The sequence below is a fragment of the Phasianus colchicus genome, chromosome 22 (assembly GCF_987193195.1).
Source record: "Phasianus colchicus chromosome 22, bPhaCol1.hap1.1, whole genome shotgun sequence".
Taxonomy (NCBI): Eukaryota; Metazoa; Chordata; class Aves; order Galliformes; family Phasianidae; genus Phasianus; species Phasianus colchicus.
In genome coordinates this window covers 5,256,002-5,272,439 of record NC_143457.1, presented here as the reverse complement: position 1 = coordinate 5,272,439, position 16,438 = coordinate 5,256,002, and the positions used below count along the sequence as shown (strand labels likewise).

Below are 16,438 nucleotides of genomic sequence, written 5' to 3'. Positions count from 1 at the left end.
TGTTTGCTGTCCCTTTTGCATATGGAAGAGGTTCAGTTCCCTCCCTGTGATGCATGAACTCTGAACAGCTTTTATCTCGCTGTTTTTCTCAGCAGTCTCTGAAACGACTCCTGAAGGAGGTGGGGAACCAAAAGGGCAGAGCTGGGCAGGCCAGGAACAAGCAGCTCCTGCATCAGGATGCTCTGCCAGCTGCTGGGCACTCCTTAACATGGGCATGGTGTCAGACATCCATTCCCATTTTGGAGTGCTGGCGTGTCCCACCCTGACTTAGAAGGTGGTAGCTTATGGTGAGCAATCGCCATCCCATATGGGCACACCTCTAAAGGCTGGATTTTGTGACAAATTGCAGCTCTCTTTTTTGATTCCTGACCAAACTTGTAGGCCCAGTTCCTCTTTGAAGTTGAGGTGTGGGTGGAATCGTGAATGGAAGAGGTCTGATCCAGCTTCTCATTACACTACCAGCTCATCTTGCAGCGTTGCAGTCCCACCAAAATGTTAGAGGCTGTATTTGCTCCTAAGGAGAAAGGGGCTTGGAAGGGGTACCGACAAGGGCAACTTTGTCTTGTGATCTGCATTCCAGAACACTTTGGCCATGGAGACCATCCAGTGCTGGATAGCTGCAGCAGCCACAAGGTAGATTTACATTGTACCATTTCTGCCTTGGGGACTCAGTGAGAAATCGTGCATCAGATTGATCTGTGTGTCACTTCAAGGCTGCATTTAAGAGACCAGCAGCGCCAGCAAAGCTTTGTGCACAGCCCTGTGGGAAATCTGTCCCTTTGCACGTGGTATGGAGGTGAACACAGAGCTGGGAGCCTCCACTTTGCTGTCCCTGTGCAGCAGGTGTACGACCCATGCTCCTCACAACACATCCCTGGCATGCACCAAAAGACCTGATGAGAATAAACGCTGTAATTTTCACCACATCAGTGATCAGAATTATGCCATTTCATTAAAACATGTCTAGACAAATAACCTAGGGGAGAGAGATACTATCTCTAATAAGTGTTTGAGGTTTCTGCATTGGGGACCACACTAAATAAACTCATGAATAGCTTCTTTTCTCTCCCAGGTATCTGGAGCCTGGGAGTACTGGAGCCACATATGGATAACCTGATTGGCATTAGTTCCTCTTTAGCAGTTAGGTGAGCCTGCCTGTAAGTCACTGTTCTGTGAGGTATTGATTAGCACTTGTGGATATTTTTTGATTTAGCTTTATTATTATAATGAGTCGCTTTCAAGAGCACACAAAAGGAGCATGTCACAGATGAATAAGGATTGATTCTTATCGTGACTTGCTCTGGTGTGTGTTTAGCATTTCTTGTTCTTGTGTTGGTTGACAGCTGACACCACAATTGCACTTTCATTGAAAATGAATGGAGTACTTGTAATGAGAGGTCTGGAGCTGCTGGCATGTTCTGTGGTTACACAGAGCAGTTGATATAACACACGTTACCAAAATCTGTTTCTTTCACGCAAGAATATTTCATCAATTTTATCCTATAGTGGAGCTGCCCAGAACCTGACATGCCATGCAGCCTCGTGCTGCCCACCAGTGGGGCTAAGAGTTGTTGATAATAAGCCAAAAGCTTCATGAACCTCATCTTTCAGCTTCGGGGCTGGCTGGGAGGGTGGCACCTGTGTTGGAAACTGCAGCACTGCAATGAATTGGGATGCAGCTCTCTGTGTGCAAGGTATTGGTGGCCTGGCTTCAGCTGCAGAGCTTCACAGCAGGCTGCATCCCTGCCTGGGCACTGCATGAGTGTCATTCATCCACCAGCACTGTTTGGAGAGTGAGTTTTAAAGATAATTGCACCCTGGGGAAAGCAAAATCCAAGCCAACTGTTTCCAATGGGCATTCCACAACCAGCTTGCTGCTGGCTGTAGGCTCTCTTTAGCAGTGTTTTTCCTAGGTTGTTTTCAAGAACTACTTAATTTTATGGGGGATGGTTAAATTATTATTAATTATTTGTAACTAAGGCAGTGGACTGAGACTTGGAAATCTGGATTTGCTTCATGATTTTGCTGACTCGTCCCTTTGTGTTGTGACTTCTTTGTCTTCATGGCAGAGCTGACGATGTGTGTCTGTCATTTGGGACAGCTGCAAGAACAGATTCTTAACACTGGTGAGACAGTAATACAGTCAAATAACTTGCTAAATAATGCAAATTTTTCTTCTCAACCAAGTTGTGATACACTTTTTGCCTTTACTTGTGCCAAACACAGCCCAGTCACAGCCCTGGGATGCATGAGACCCTCAGTGTCAGTGAGGATGGTGACTGTTGATATGATTTGTATCACTTCTCATTATATTGTGTGCCTTCAGATCAGCCCTTTTGGTATGGAATGAGCCCTGAAAGACAAATTATGTAGTCACGTTTGATGAAGCTTAAAAGATGTTGCAGTACATCATCTTCTATTTATGATCTGCCAAAACAGTTGGCTTAAGGACTGTGAGGTTGCTTGCTCTTTTTATTTATAAGCTTCTTCTGCAGATTGACTTGTCATCCTCTCCTTCCAGTTAACTCTGTCACTGAGTTTATGCATTTTTGCATTAGGTGCCAATGCACATTTTTCTTTCTTAATACATCTTCAAATATATCCATATATGGCTAATAACTTGGAGGCTAACAAATAGGTTTTGTTTTTTTTTACATACTTAAAGTGATGTCTTGCAACATAAAACTGCTGCCAGGCAAAATGGAGGGGTTGATTTGACACATCTTCAGAAAGAGCTTCTTCCAGAAGAGCTTTACCAACACTTCCTTATGGCTACTGAAGTCAGCAGAGCTTCTGCAAAGCCACCAGCTGGCACTGGTGGAGTGCAGTTCTCCTGCTTTTGGTCCACGTGCAGATATCAGTCAAACTGCATGAGAAGCCAGGAGCTTCTGAAGGAAAGGTTGCTTTTGAGTGGGCTTAGCTTCCAAATCTGCCAAAGCAGGTAGCAGAATGTTACAACTTCCCTTAGTATTAACTCATTGCAGGTGTGGATTTAGGATTACTTAAGGTTTTACTGATTTAAATACTTCCTTTGGAAAACTGCCTTTTCATAAATACAGGCTCAAGTTGCCAAAAGAGATGGAGTCTTCATACTTGGAGATGCTCAGAACTGGAAGAGATGTGGCCCTGGGCAGTGGGAGCTGCATTGGGCAGGAGGTGGCACTGGGTGACTTCTGGTTTTCTCTTCTGACCTACATGATTCCATGATGCTACAAACCAGAGCTAATGTGTGAACAATCTCTTTCCTTCACTGTGGTCATTGGAATCAGTGAACATACAGAACAAATGGCTTAATTACTTCACCTGCTCTCTAAGGGTCTCCCAGCAAGTAATAAAAAGTAGTGAATGAAGCTGCTTTCCTCCATCTCCCATCAATAAAGGACGGTAAGAAAGAGTTGAGGAAAGACTTGATTAGGATCACAGTGACAGAATGGGATTAATCTGCTGCTAAGGTCTATTAGATGTGCTCTTTGTGGTATGGTACTTATTAACCTAGAGTGATAAATGACACTGTGGTTTCATGCAGTGGTTCTGGCAAAGGGAAGCAAAAACTGCTCTGCTGTTTGTGCTTTCCAGGCTGGGCCATGAGCGGAGGGCAGCTGCCTGGTTAGCCTCACTCTTCTGAGTGGGCAGGAAAAATCTGCTAGCTCAGTCAGTCTTAGTAAGTCTCCCATAGGTGTGCATGATAGCAGTGCAGGTGTCTGCAGTGATATCAAACCAGTGTTTAATAGCTAATTGCCTGCAGGGTTACGAATTGGAGGCTTGTGGGGTTCAGTTGGGGTTCTTAGGAAGGAGTCAGAGTATCTTCTGTGGCAGCAAACAGCTTGGCAGAGGGATGAGAGCAAGGTTAAGCCTGAACAACCCTTGGTCCTAGGGCTAAAATCCTCTTTGGAGGAAAGAAAGCAGCAGGGTGCAGGGAGGTGATGCTGTGAGCCTGTCACCAAAGCAGGTGAGGTGTCAGGAGGTGGTGAAAGCTGCATTTGGTGAAGGCAAAAGCACCTATTAGTGCAGGGAGGCTGGGAGCAGTGCCAGAAGATCCAGACACAATTCCAGGAAGCAAAAGGAAGGAGGGGCTGTTACCAGCAGTGATTGTTTCGTTTAGTAATTAGTCCTGAATTCTCCTCTAAGGCAAATAAAGCAGAGGATGTGAGCTTCTGAGAGCTCCCCCCTCCTCTTCCCTGCAAATCCACACCCTTTCTTGCACGTTCTCTTTCTCAAGTCTGTGTTCACTCAGATCTGATGGTAAGGAGCTCTGGGTAGTGTTTGTTGCTCTCTTTGCTCTGACTGTTGTTCCTAACCTGATTTAAGCAGAAGATTGCATATGCTGGAACAAGGATGCACGCATCTCAACCTTGCCAGCAGCTGCCAGGAGGAAATGAGCATCCCCTCTTTTGCAGGGAATCTCTAGCTGTGTGTGAGCAGGGGATGTGTTTCGTGCTGTCAAGTGGTTCTTGCTGACAGATCAGGTGCTTCACCTCATCTTCCTTGTGCTGCTGGTTTGAGTGGTTCCAGATTACAAAGTTCTGCTCAGACTGAAGCGTGTGACTGCATCCTTTTGTAGCCCTTTGCTCCCTTGTCTCCTCCCTGGGAGCTGGAAGGGGCTGCTGCTTTAGTGCAAGTCACCATTTGCAGAAGGGTGATATTTGAAATTAGTGGCTGCTGCTGCATTGGACGTTCTTGGCACTGCTCATTGCTACCCAAAGCAAGCTGGGATTACAGTCTGTCCTCCTCTTGCCTCATAGCTCCAGGCTATATTTAGTAGTTGGAGTTGCAACAGATCTGAAGTCGTTCCCATAGCTGCAGCAGAAAGCTGATGCCATGACGGGGTGCATTGAGGGGTGGGTGACTGGTTTTCCATCAGGAGGACAACTGGACCAGCCTGTGCAGCACTGCAGGGAACCCACACTGCTGCTGCGTGTGTCAGGTGCAAAAGGACCCCCAGGACCTCACAGCCAGCATCTTCCCAGTCTTATTCCTTGTGTCTTACAGCTTGGTGCAGAACTTCTGCTTCTGGTTGTGCCTTGCAGGAGCTGGTGTCCTTATCTTTATATTTTTTTTTTTAAAAAAAAGAAGATGCTGTCATTCCAAACACACAGTTGTCAAGATAAAATGATTACAGCATCTTTGTCTCCAGTCCCATTATTGGATCTTTGTTGAACGTTCTCTCCAGGACTCTGAAACAGAAAAGGTAACGTCTGAATTTGAGACTGGGGCTGGAGATCTGTGCCAAGCTGAAATCCTCTGTCTGCACACAGCTTGCAGCTCTGGAATTACAGGTGTGAGAGCTTCACTGAATTCTCAGGGCTGTTTAAAGCACTGAGTGTTGATTTCAGTGGAGCTGCTCTTAATTGCATCTGTAGAGTCGAGTTATAAACGATTAAAAACAGTGCTGAAATTTCCTGATCTGTTCCTTATTGCCAAAAGGTGAAGGGAGGGGGAACAGATGCTCTAGGGGTTAAATGAATATTTTAAAGCATTTTTTTTTCCAATAATAAGAGTGGGGTGAAGGCTGCCTAATACTGAACTGCAAACCATTAACACTGCAAATACCTGCAGAGAGAGAAAAGGATGTTTAAAAAGAATAAATAGAAGTGAAAGTGAAAGAATTAGTTCTTCATCCCTAATTTTCCAAGAGAAATCATTGAAAAGAAACTCGTTGCTCTGATCTCCTCTCTCCTCCTTCCTTTTTGGTTCCTTTTTCCTTTCTCATTATCTGACCCCCTTCTATGCATACTCAGTTACTTTGTGGCCGTCGTGGTTTTTTTCTACGCAGCAACAAGAAAGACAAAAACATAAATAAAGGAAAATGTGGTTGGGGAACCACAGCCTTGCGTTGAGTCGGAGAGGCTTTGGGTTGACTTCCTTAAAGCTGAGAGATTGTCAGAAGCAAATGGTCGCCGTTACCCTGAGGTGGGCTGGGGAGTGCAAAAAAGAAAAGCTCCAATATCCCCCCTGGAGGACTCGTGTCAAACATTTGCTTTTGTTTTTCTAAGCAGCTATAAAAGTGGCAATAAAACGGCGTGCAAATAAACTTTTTTTTGTGGAGTTTCCTTCCACCCGAGGGAGGCTGTTGGGAGCAGACAGCTGAGCTCTGCGGTGCTGGTGAGAAGCCAAGCTGGAGTCTGTGGTGTAGCAAACGAATGCATTCTCTTAATGCCTCATTAGTGAGTGTGTACACCTTCTGCTTTGGTTGGTGTGGCAGGAAAGCCCAGCAGAGTGCTGTCTGTGGGCTGACAGGCCCTGAGGTTCCTTACCATTGCCTCGGTAGAACATAGCAGCATCTGATTCTGATGTGATGTCATTTCAACCTCTTGACTTTCTTTCTCTTGCTGTTGTTTTTCTTGCAGGGTGGTGAAGGAGGAGATCTCGGATGACAATGCAAAGCTGCCCTGCTTCAATGGAAGAGTGGTGTCCTGGGTATGTCAGCCTGTGTCTGTGTGCCTGCTGTCTGCAGTGGGCACAATGGGGGGGGGATGATGGTGGCAAGGGCTTCTGTTCCCTCTGCTGAACCATCAGCTGAAGCATCTGTGCCTGGCCTGTGTTCCCAATTCCACATTACTTTGTCCATGCTAACATCCATCAAATTGCGGTGCTTATCTGCATCTGTTTGCTGCTAATTATAGGGGAAATCTTACGTAAATCTTACTGTGAGTTAATTGTTCACAGTTTGGAGAGCTCTTTAATATCCTGTTCACTGGGACTGAGCAGTTAATTGCATCCATATATTTTAGGGCAAACAAAGTTGGATTTTACCTTTTGGAAAGGCCTCGTTTGGGGCAGGGTTGTTTCCTTGTTCAATTACCAGCATGATGGATCCCAATCTTCCTTGTTAGAATATGTGCATCAGCTGGTGGCAGATAGCTTGGGATTCTTTCACAAACCATCAGTGGTAATTGTCATCCTTGCTGGAAATTATTGCAATGTATAGATGTCTATTTCTCATCCAGACAACATACTTAAAATTGGAACATTAAGTGCATCCAATACAGTTTAGCCGTCTCCTCCCCCCAGTTCCTCTCTTCACTGATGCAGTGACTACTTTGAAGTTCTCAAGATGACTGATGTTGAGAAATTTGAGTTTCATCTTTTTTAATAACATTTGAATCCTTCTATTTGTCATAGGTGGGCACTTTGATCTTAATGTCATATGAAGGACTGATTTCCATAGGGGGAAAGCATTCAAGGAAGGATCTGCAAGACTTTAGTTGCTGCTTACTTTTGCTGCCCTGGAACTCAGTGCACAGTTAGATTAACATTAAATTGGAATCAGTGCACCTCGTTGTATTTGGACCTCTTCCTCATCCCACCTGTATCCTGCTTGTTCTTCTCCTCTGCATCTCATCCTTTTGATTTTGGAATGGGTTATTTTAATTGAATAAATAACACGGGACAGAGGGCTGCTGCTTTCTAGATTTATAGATTGCCTTTTCCCTGGTTGACTTTTTTTTTTTTTCAGAAATATAGAGACTATCATTAGTTATATGACAGAGTCCTTCATCTGGTACTTAATACTGTTAACACAAACATATCCTATTTCCTGCCAGGTTCAGTGAAGACAAAAGGGAAGAGTTTGGAACTCCATGTAGCATGGAAAGTAACCGTCCTTACAGTGCTGTATTTGAGGTTTCCCTTGTCCCCAGATTGCAGAACCAAGAAAATGCACAAAACATTGCTTCTTGGATGTAATTATTTGGTCCCAGAGAAGGGAGGCTTGCACCCTGTTGTGATTGATGTCTCGTTGTTGTGCTGTGCCATTTGCTGTCGGAAATCTCATGCAGTTTGTTCTGGACTTAGGGCAGAGTAGGTATTTCTATGCCAAAATAACAGCTCCTATCTGGGGTTGCCATCAATCTCTGGCCTGATGAATCTGCTTTCATTTTTGCAGTAGCAAAGGATGAAGCTTGCTGTTAATACAGATCTTCCCTTCTCATTAGCATAGTGTTTTAATTTTGCTGCATGCAGCTCTAGACGTAGCATCCTAACTTCCCCTCCCTGCTTCCTTTCCCTTTGGCCAAGTGTGTTAAATCACACAGCACCCTTCAGTGTAATGGTTCAGGATGCTGAGCAGCAACACGGGCCCTCATCAGCTTTTTCCACTGCCTGTTTTGCTTTGGACATTTTGCCCTCCTGCCCTTTTCCTCGTTTCCTTGCACGCGTTACCACAGCCTGCCTTCCTGATGAACTTTATCTCCAGAGCCTTTCAGTGCACTCCTGCTCTAACAGTGGCTGTGGTTCTCCTTGCTTTGTAGAAGCACTGAATAAGACATTTGTGTATTTCCACTTTTTACAGGGCAGTGAGCAGTCCATCTTTATGCCACCTGAGCAAAATGCAGTGATTTTAGTGTCGTGTGATGTGCACTCAGATGCTCCAGGCCTCTTTGGACAGGCAGTGTGTGCTCAGTTGTGGCTGTGCTGCAAAGAAGACAGATGTGAGCTGCAGAGCCCTCACTAACCAGCTCTCTGGAGCTCTGCTGGAGCCCTGGGACAGGGTGTGAGTGTGTTCTGCCTTTCATTAGCGTTCATGCAAGAACCACGACATAATTTGTCACATGCAAATGAACACTGTCTGACAGTATGGATCTAAATTGGGTTTCAGCTCTGCGCTGCTGTGCAGCCTGTGTGGTTTGGGTTCTGTACTCTGTGAACATGAGATGCAGGAATGATCCCAAACCTCCAGTTCCAATTGCAACTGACGTGCAAATGTTGTTTTTCATTCGGTGCATCTGCACAGATGTTACAAAAAGGCTGTAAAGAGTGAAGATTCAAGGCAAAGTGAAAGAACATGAAAACCAAAACCAAACTGTGTATTTGATGGAGTGCAAGTGTTGGAATTCTCTGTGGCTATTAGGAACTGCTTCCTCCCATTCTTTGTAATTACTGGCACGCGTGCAAATGCTGCTTGGCACCAGTGTGGGCTTGTGTGACTTATGGCTGGAGATGGAATCAGTTTTGGGGAGAAAGAGGCAAGAAGGTAAAATCCAAGCATAAAATGTTTTTCCATTCTCCTTGCTCAGGGCAGGGCCAGCTCGTGGTGGAAGCTGGGAATGAGGAAGGAGTTGGCTGGTGGCCACAGCCGGGTCTGAGCCAGCTGCCTGCCCCTGCCAGCCCTTCTTTAGGAAGGCTTTGTGACATCTGGGAGCAGTTCACTGACTGGCTGCTGGGGATGTGCACCATCCTATTGGCTGGCAGTGATGTCAGAGCCTTCTTCCTCTCTCTTTTTTTTTTTTTCTTCTCTATTAGCTAGGTGCCAACAGATAATGCTTGTCCTGTGTGTATGTAAGCTTTTAGGCACTGTGTTTGCAGTTAGAGCTGGGGGATAGAAGCATTATGTCTTCTCCCATACTAGAAACTCAGGAGGAGTAGAAGCACTGAGTGATGCTCAGCAAAGTGCATTGTTGCCTTTTGACACGTAATTGAGGCCATGATTGAAAATCAGCGTGAACAGATTCTGGTTGGTTTCTGATGTTTAAAATGAAGGGATTCCAGGGCCTGTTTCTTCACAGGTCATACGTGCCCACATTCATCTGCTCATGGACTGGCATGGAGTGCAGGGGACTCTGTGGGAAAGAGGAGGTGGGAAAGGAGCAGACAGTTTGGCAGGAAGAGAGGGGGAACTTGAAGGGAAGTGGAAAGAACGTGCCAGATGAGGGGAAGCTGCAAATCTCTGGGATGTGAGGGTCTTCTCTTTGCAAAAGTAGGGTTGGGTGGTTCTGCTCTGCTGTGCATGGGAATTCTGAAGTTAGATGGAGATGTCTGTGATTTTACCCTGTAGCTGAGCACAGCATTGTGAAGTCACTGTCACAGATACCAGTGGCTCTTTTGGGTATTCCTTCAGCAGCTGCTATCAGTCCCTCACTCCCCTCTATGGTAAGAGGAATACTGAGAGCTGCTGCTGCTGCTCCCAGTAGCAATGGCAGTTTAAATAATATAATTTCCACGCTGCTGTACTGCTTGGTGTTTAGGTAGATGAGATTGTGAGAGCAGGGCTCACCAGTGTTCACTCCTTCCCCTTCCCAGACTGGTTCTCTTTTGACATATTCAGCCATGAGTGTTGGCTGGGCTGGTTCCTTGAGCTGCCTTCGTGTCTGAGCAGGTTTGTTGTGCTGGGTGGCTGAGGAGTGCAGGCTGCTATAAAAGGCAGCCTTCTCCATAATTAAGCTAAAAGCATAAGCAAATCTGGTTCAGAGGGGAAAAAGGGAAATGGAGAGAGGTGAAGCAATGGGTTCAAGGACTCACTGCAGCACGGTGGTAGCAGGGATGAGAGGAACCTGACACTGTGAGCTCCCTGCCTTGGTGGCACTGCTTGGGAGTGTCAGCTTTGTTTGCGTTTCAGAGTCCGGCTGCTTTCCTACAAGTGCTGTGGTGGGATGGCATTGGCTGCAGAGCAAACAGCACTCAGTGTGATGGAATGAACTGAATCAACAGTTGCAATTAGTTCCACACTGCTTTATTAACTTCCTCCATGTGAACCACACAGAAGTCATCCACATTTCCCCATTGAAACACAGTCCTTTGGGGTGCAGCCCAGCAGCTGTTGCACAGCCTGAGCAGCAGCAGCAGCAGCAAAGAAGTGGAATAAAATGCTGCTGCCAGTCAGAGCTGCAGGGGAAATGTGATGGGTGAAATCCATTTATCAGGGCTGGATCCTGGCTGTGAGGCTGGGGTTCACACTGCTTTATTTCATAATCATGGAATCACAGAGTCATTAAGGTTGGAAAAGATCCTGAAGATCATCCAGTCCAACCATCAGCCCACCACCACCACATCCACTGAGCCATAACTCACACTGCTGTAGGGAGAATGCACCTTCCAAAACTGAGGGGCAAGTCAAATCAAAAAGCATCATCTAGACTTACAGGTGGGCTTCCACATACAGGTTTGATTGAATCATTTGAGTTCTTGTGGAAGCACAGGGAGAGTCTCTGTGTGGCAGTCCCATAGCACATCTCCTGTGTTCCAAAGGGTACAATATTGGAGCATTTTATTCCTTCCATAGCATGCCAAAGGAAAGTTTATCATGAAGCTCATAGGATCCTAAACAATCTAAGGAGAATTCCCTTTGTTAGTGGAGAAAAATAAGAACTTGCTTGTTCTAGAACTAATCTTTGATAGATTAACCAAACAGGCATGCTGGATGGAGATGGTTTTTCTGTCCTGAATTTACAGCAAGCAAGACTGAGTGTAGAAAGTGTCTACTGTGACATGTCCATCTCTGTGACTCATTATTCCACAGCCTCCCTCGTGGTAATTGAGGGTGTTGGTAGGAAATAGAAATTATATTTCCAGCACTGGTCTTTATGGGGAGAATTTACAGCCTTCTGTGGTGCTTTGTGTATCCTAGCTGATAATGTTTTCACGTTGAGGTTGAATGTAATATGATTTTATGAAGGATTGGCAGGAATCTGTGCAAGCAGACACTGAGCACTTCCTCTCTTCTTGTCTCTCATAGGTACTCACAGAGTGTATAGCAAAGCAGCGACCAAGCACGTGTCAGAGTGGAGGAACCTGTGCAGATATGTGTAATTCTCTTCTTTCTCTTGACAGCTGGTCCTGGCTGAAGGCTCCCATTCTGACACAGGCTCACAGTGCACCGAGAGCCACGCAGACCTTCCACCTCCCATCGAGAGGACAGGTGGCATTGGAGACTCTCGGCCTCCGTCGTTCCAGTAAGAGCAAGTTGGCTTTATATTACTTCTTTAAACCAAAAACGTGGTTCCTTTGTGTCTGTTCCACACATTTCTCCCTGCTGCTGCAAGCTGGCTATTTGTTGGTACTGTTAAGAAGAACTAAGGAAGGCTGGTACTGTTGTGCACTTGAACATTGCTTGCATCAAGGCTACACTATGCTAAACTTTGAAGAGTTGAAGTGGTGAATTTCATCACTTTCCATTATTATAAATGTGGTATCTGTGCATTGAAACTTTGAACTGTAAATCAGGAAGCAGTAAATTCACTCCAGTTGCTGCCCAGTGAACAGGAGCAATAGGCAGACAAGCTTTCACGAGGGCTAGAGCAGTGTTGGAGCACCCACAACATAACTGAAGCCTGTGTTCCTGCCTTCTCCTGCACTAGCTGCCAGAATACTCTGCTTTTTCTTTTCCCTCTGGATAACCAGATGGTGGTATTCTCCAAGCCTTCCGTGCATCTGTTGTACATTTGGTGTTAAAGTCCAGAAGTCCTTTTTCTGTATGTATGGGAAATCTGCCCCATCTGTCTTAAGGCATGAAAAGTGTCATTTGCTAACTAAACTGAACTGTCAGGGCCTCTCATGTCTGCAATTTGGCAGAGTTTCTCCTGCTCATCACATCTGTGAGTGTTGATGCTCTCTTTTGAGGCCCTTCTTGCTGCAGGGACTGCAGTGTCAAGCAGCCCTTGGATGCAGGGGGTTAACAGTTGTTTCATTTTCTGCTCTTGACTGGCACCTTGTGTTGTGCTCTGAATTGCTGACATGAACAAATAGCCAGAAGGATGGGTTAAGAAGCCAGTGATTCGTGTGTTTTGAAAGGGAAACCCAGCCTTGACGTGCCTGTTGTCACGTTTCCTCTGTTGTCTGCAATATCTGTTGCCTGAAAGAGCCCTGGGTGTTCTGCATAAGCCTTTTACAGACAGATGTGTTCTAGAGGGGACAAGAAATCTTAAGAAATACAAACCCTCCCTGACCCTGTGATTTTTGCAAGGATTTTACTGCCCTCGTGCGTCCATGAATTGCTTTGTGTTGACCAGGGAAGGTTGGTATGAATACAGTCACATGGCTTGCAAGCATAAGTAGTTCTTTGTCTTCCTGCCCTATACCTAAATGTAATAACTGCAAGATTCTTTTCCAAGAAATAATTCCATTGCAAGTTAGGCACAAGACTGTGTTTGTGGAACCCTGTTGCTGATAACTGTACGTATTCAGACTGATGAAATCTTTGATCTGCTCGTGCACCTGCTGCACTCTGGTGTCCCAAAAATCCTGCCTGTGTCAGAGTGTCTCACTTGGTTACTTGGCATGAAGCCCTTCCTTCTGTTTAGCTGTTTGCCATTTCATTTAATAAAACAACAAGATCCATTCTAGGTTTAAAGATTCCAAGTGATAACTTACTGTATTTTGGAATAGTTTGTTTCTCTTGGATAAATGAAATGAGTTGCCCAATCTCTGTTTATAATGGCTTCCAGAGCTTGAATTGTGACTGTAGTTCTTATCCTTATCCTTCCTTGAAATGACAGATCTTCAGATTTTGGTTTGATGATTCTGCAGTAGTGTTCTTGGTGCTGTTTCTGCACACTGTGTCTTTGAATAGTATTTCCTTCTAAGAGATGATTAGTGCAATCCTGTGACTTGCACAGCCCTAATTTCAGTATCTCTGTATGCTCATCTGTCACGTCCCTTTCTGTGGCTGTATCTTATCTTCTTGACTCCTAAATCCCTGATGCTATATTGGTGCTATTAAAACTAACAGAGATCTGTCATCTTCTGTCTTCCTTCTGCACTGCTGATAGAGGCATTATTTATCCAAGAAGCCCCAGCCAGGCCGGGCGTTGTGTAATTGTGCAAACAAAAATGTTTCCAGGTCTACAGAGAATACAAGAAATGGATGGAGCAGACAGGCAAGCAATACCTTCCAAGAGAACGAGATAATTATCAGCAGTGAAATGATAATCTCGACTAAGCTGTCTGACAATATTGATATTTTGCTCCGTCACTGATTGCAATCCAAAGAAAATTTCCTTTTTCCCTCCCTGCTGAAGGTGCTGAAGCTCAGCCTGCATTTCATGCTCTACAGCTTCAGCTCACCAGTTGCCAAATCCACGTTCACCTGAATGGGTGAGGCTGTTCCTGGGTCAGTGCATGAGTGACCTCTGCTCTTCCTTGCTGACATTTGCTCACAGCCCTTGGGTACGTGTGCTGGAAATTGAATTGGATTTGCTCAGCAATGGGAGAGGAAAGAGGCCAGCTGTGAGGTTCCTCCCGTGCATTTAATTCTGCTGTCAAACACCTTTTATAAGGTAGTTTAGCTTGGAAAAGGCTTAGGACTGAGTAGTAATAGCAGTAGTCACGAGATGGTGCTGCTGAGATGTCTGGGTGCCTCGCAGGGCTGGCAGAGCTCTGTGCCCTTCTTTGTGTGTGACAAAGGCAGAAGATTCTGCCTTAGAAAAGTGTTACCCTCTTTTCAGTTGTATTGGGCTGAGCAATGCAAACATAGTTGTGTCAGCACTTAAATACGTGCTTACATGTTGGTAGCTTTGTTAGGGCTTGGACAGTGCATTCAGATATTTTCTTGAATAAGAGCCTGTTTCCTAATTGGTGTGGTGGGCATGTCAGTACATTTCATTCGTGCTGAGAAAGTGTGTGGGTGTGCAGTTGTAGAAAGCTTTCAGCAGCCCTCTTAAATGGAACCATACAGATGTGTTTGCATGTTTGCTCAAGGTCCCACAGCAATGAGTGCCCATCCATCAGACTGTGCAGCTGAGAAGATGCCCAGGTTCACCATCAGTTGTAGAGAAAAGAGCATCTCCATCATCCCCTTTGCTCCAACCAACTCTTCTTTAATGGCCTCTTTTGTCAGCAGTGAGCTTGGAACCAAGCTTTGCAACCAAGATGGTTGCAAAGAGGTGCTCTTGCTGTAGTGCAGCACCCTGAATATGCTACTGCTCTGCTTGGTTTGCAGACATGTCTGCTGGAATTAGAAGAAAAAAAAGCAGTGTGGTTTATGTGAATTGAGAAATGGCCCTTTCTCAGTGCTTGAAGTTCAAGAATAAGGAGCTGGAGTTGTTTGTTTAGATTGGTCCCAGAAAGTGGCCCTAAGCCACAGGGCGGAATTCTCTGCTGCCTCTTTGAAACCTTTTGTTCTGACTAATTAGTTGTAGGAACAAGAAACTGGCTCTCAGCAGAGCCTTCACAAGAGCATAATGGAAGAAATGTGGCCACTGAGGTGGTCATCAGGATCTTTCTGCTTTTTGCCCAAAGCTTGCTGGCTCATAATGGCCCTTCACAGGGACTCATTAGATGAAGTGCTGTGCTGCACTGGCATAGCTGTGTAGCTTTTGGATGGTTGAGAAGATGAGGCAAGGACCTGGGGTCTGTCTGAGTGTTTTGCAGACATGCACTTAATTATTTCAAGCTTTGCTGTGACTTGCAGGACTTCAGCCTTTAAGGTCAGCACTTTGCTTTACAAGTGGCTGCCAGTGAGATACAGCTTCTGCCCCTTTGGCTGACAGCATGCTGAATGTGCAGCTCAGGTTGTTGTCAGGGAAACAAGCCTGTCTGGAGAGGAACAAGCACTTGAAGAAGCACGTACCAAAACACAGTTTGGTTTATATATATTTGGAGAAACTGTAGGAAAGGCAATTTGGTCTGAGTAGTAAAAGCCCTTGGTAGAGCATGTGCTGTGCTGGTTTTAGAGGAGGAGCTCATGCGTGCATCTGTATGTATCTTGGATCATGATCTAAAATGATCCCTTTCCTGTGTCTCAGGGCATGGCTGTTGAATTGTCTTTTCACTCTTCAGGTAGCTTTAAGGTGAGCAGAGCAGTCTGGAGGAGCTAGCTCTGCAGCTACCAAGTCTCTAGCTAATCTGTGTAGTAGTTTTCTGGGTTCTAAACCAAATAGCTCACAAATCCAACTGTTTTTATTAATTAAAAAAAAAAAAAAAAGAAGAAGAAAAAAGAAAAACTGACTCCACTGTTTCTTCCTTATGTGTTTTCTAACAGCCCAAATGCTGCCAGCAGTCGGGATGGACTGGACAACGAAACAGGAACAGAGTCAGTTATCAGCCACCGTCGAGACAGACATCGGCGGAGGAATAGAGAAGGGCACGAGGATGGTGAGTGGGTCATATTTCCCCTTTTTCATTTAGAAAACAAAAGATTCTTCTGTTGTTATTTCACAGCAACAAACTAGTTTTGCATGAGCACTGGAGAAGAGCGTGTCTGCATTCCTGCGTGCTTTGAGGGACTGTTATTACTTTAATAGAGGAATTTGGTGATTGCTTTGAGATGCTTTGAAGCTCAGTGTTTTTGAAGAGTTCTGGGTAACCTACAGCAAAGTGGCAGGGAGATACTGTTGGATGATATACAGAATTTCTGTAGTATTAGAAGACAGCCTGGGAGAGGATAATGATGTAGCCAGCACTGAGCTCCACACCATCATGGCTAGACTGCCTTGTTCAGCTTTGCTCACTTAAAGAAAGAACACATTATCTGTATGAAGTGTTGGGAGTTTGCAGTGTGGACAGTTGGAAAGCCTTGGTATTTTAGCATTGCAAGGTCTAAGCCAGGATCTTCTGAAATGATTTCTGCTGATTTCTCCCAGTTTGGACCAGCAGTAGTCTTGCATGCTGGTATAACTGCAGCATACACATAAACTGCAGAACATAATCTCTTGCCTCTAGTCTATACATCAAAGTGAGCTTGTTTTTTCATTTGTTGCCAGACGAGAATTTCCAGGCCTAATTAAGA

General features: G+C 45.2%; 1 protein-coding gene across 9 annotated transcripts in view; it reads left to right on the top strand.

Moving 5' to 3' along the window:
- DVL1 (dishevelled segment polarity protein 1) overlaps positions 1–16,438 on the top strand; it is a 67,450-nt gene that overhangs the window by 17,761 nt on the left and 33,251 nt on the right. For 8 of the 9 annotated variants that reach the window (XR_016459294.1, XR_016459293.1, XR_016459295.1 and 5 more), the window contains exons 2-4: positions 6,348–6,417; positions 11,545–11,666; positions 15,692–15,804. Coding sequence is in view for 6 of the 9 variants with exons in the window: in XM_031613650.2 (XP_031469510.2) it covers positions 6,348–6,417; positions 11,545–11,666; positions 15,692–15,804 (305 nt within the window). In the remaining 3 variants the exon portion in view is untranslated. Of the gene's footprint in view, positions 1–579; positions 634–1,072; positions 1,146–6,347; positions 6,418–11,544; positions 11,667–15,691; positions 15,805–16,438 lie in introns of those variants that run through there. The other variant, XM_031613649.2, reaches the window with a different exon arrangement.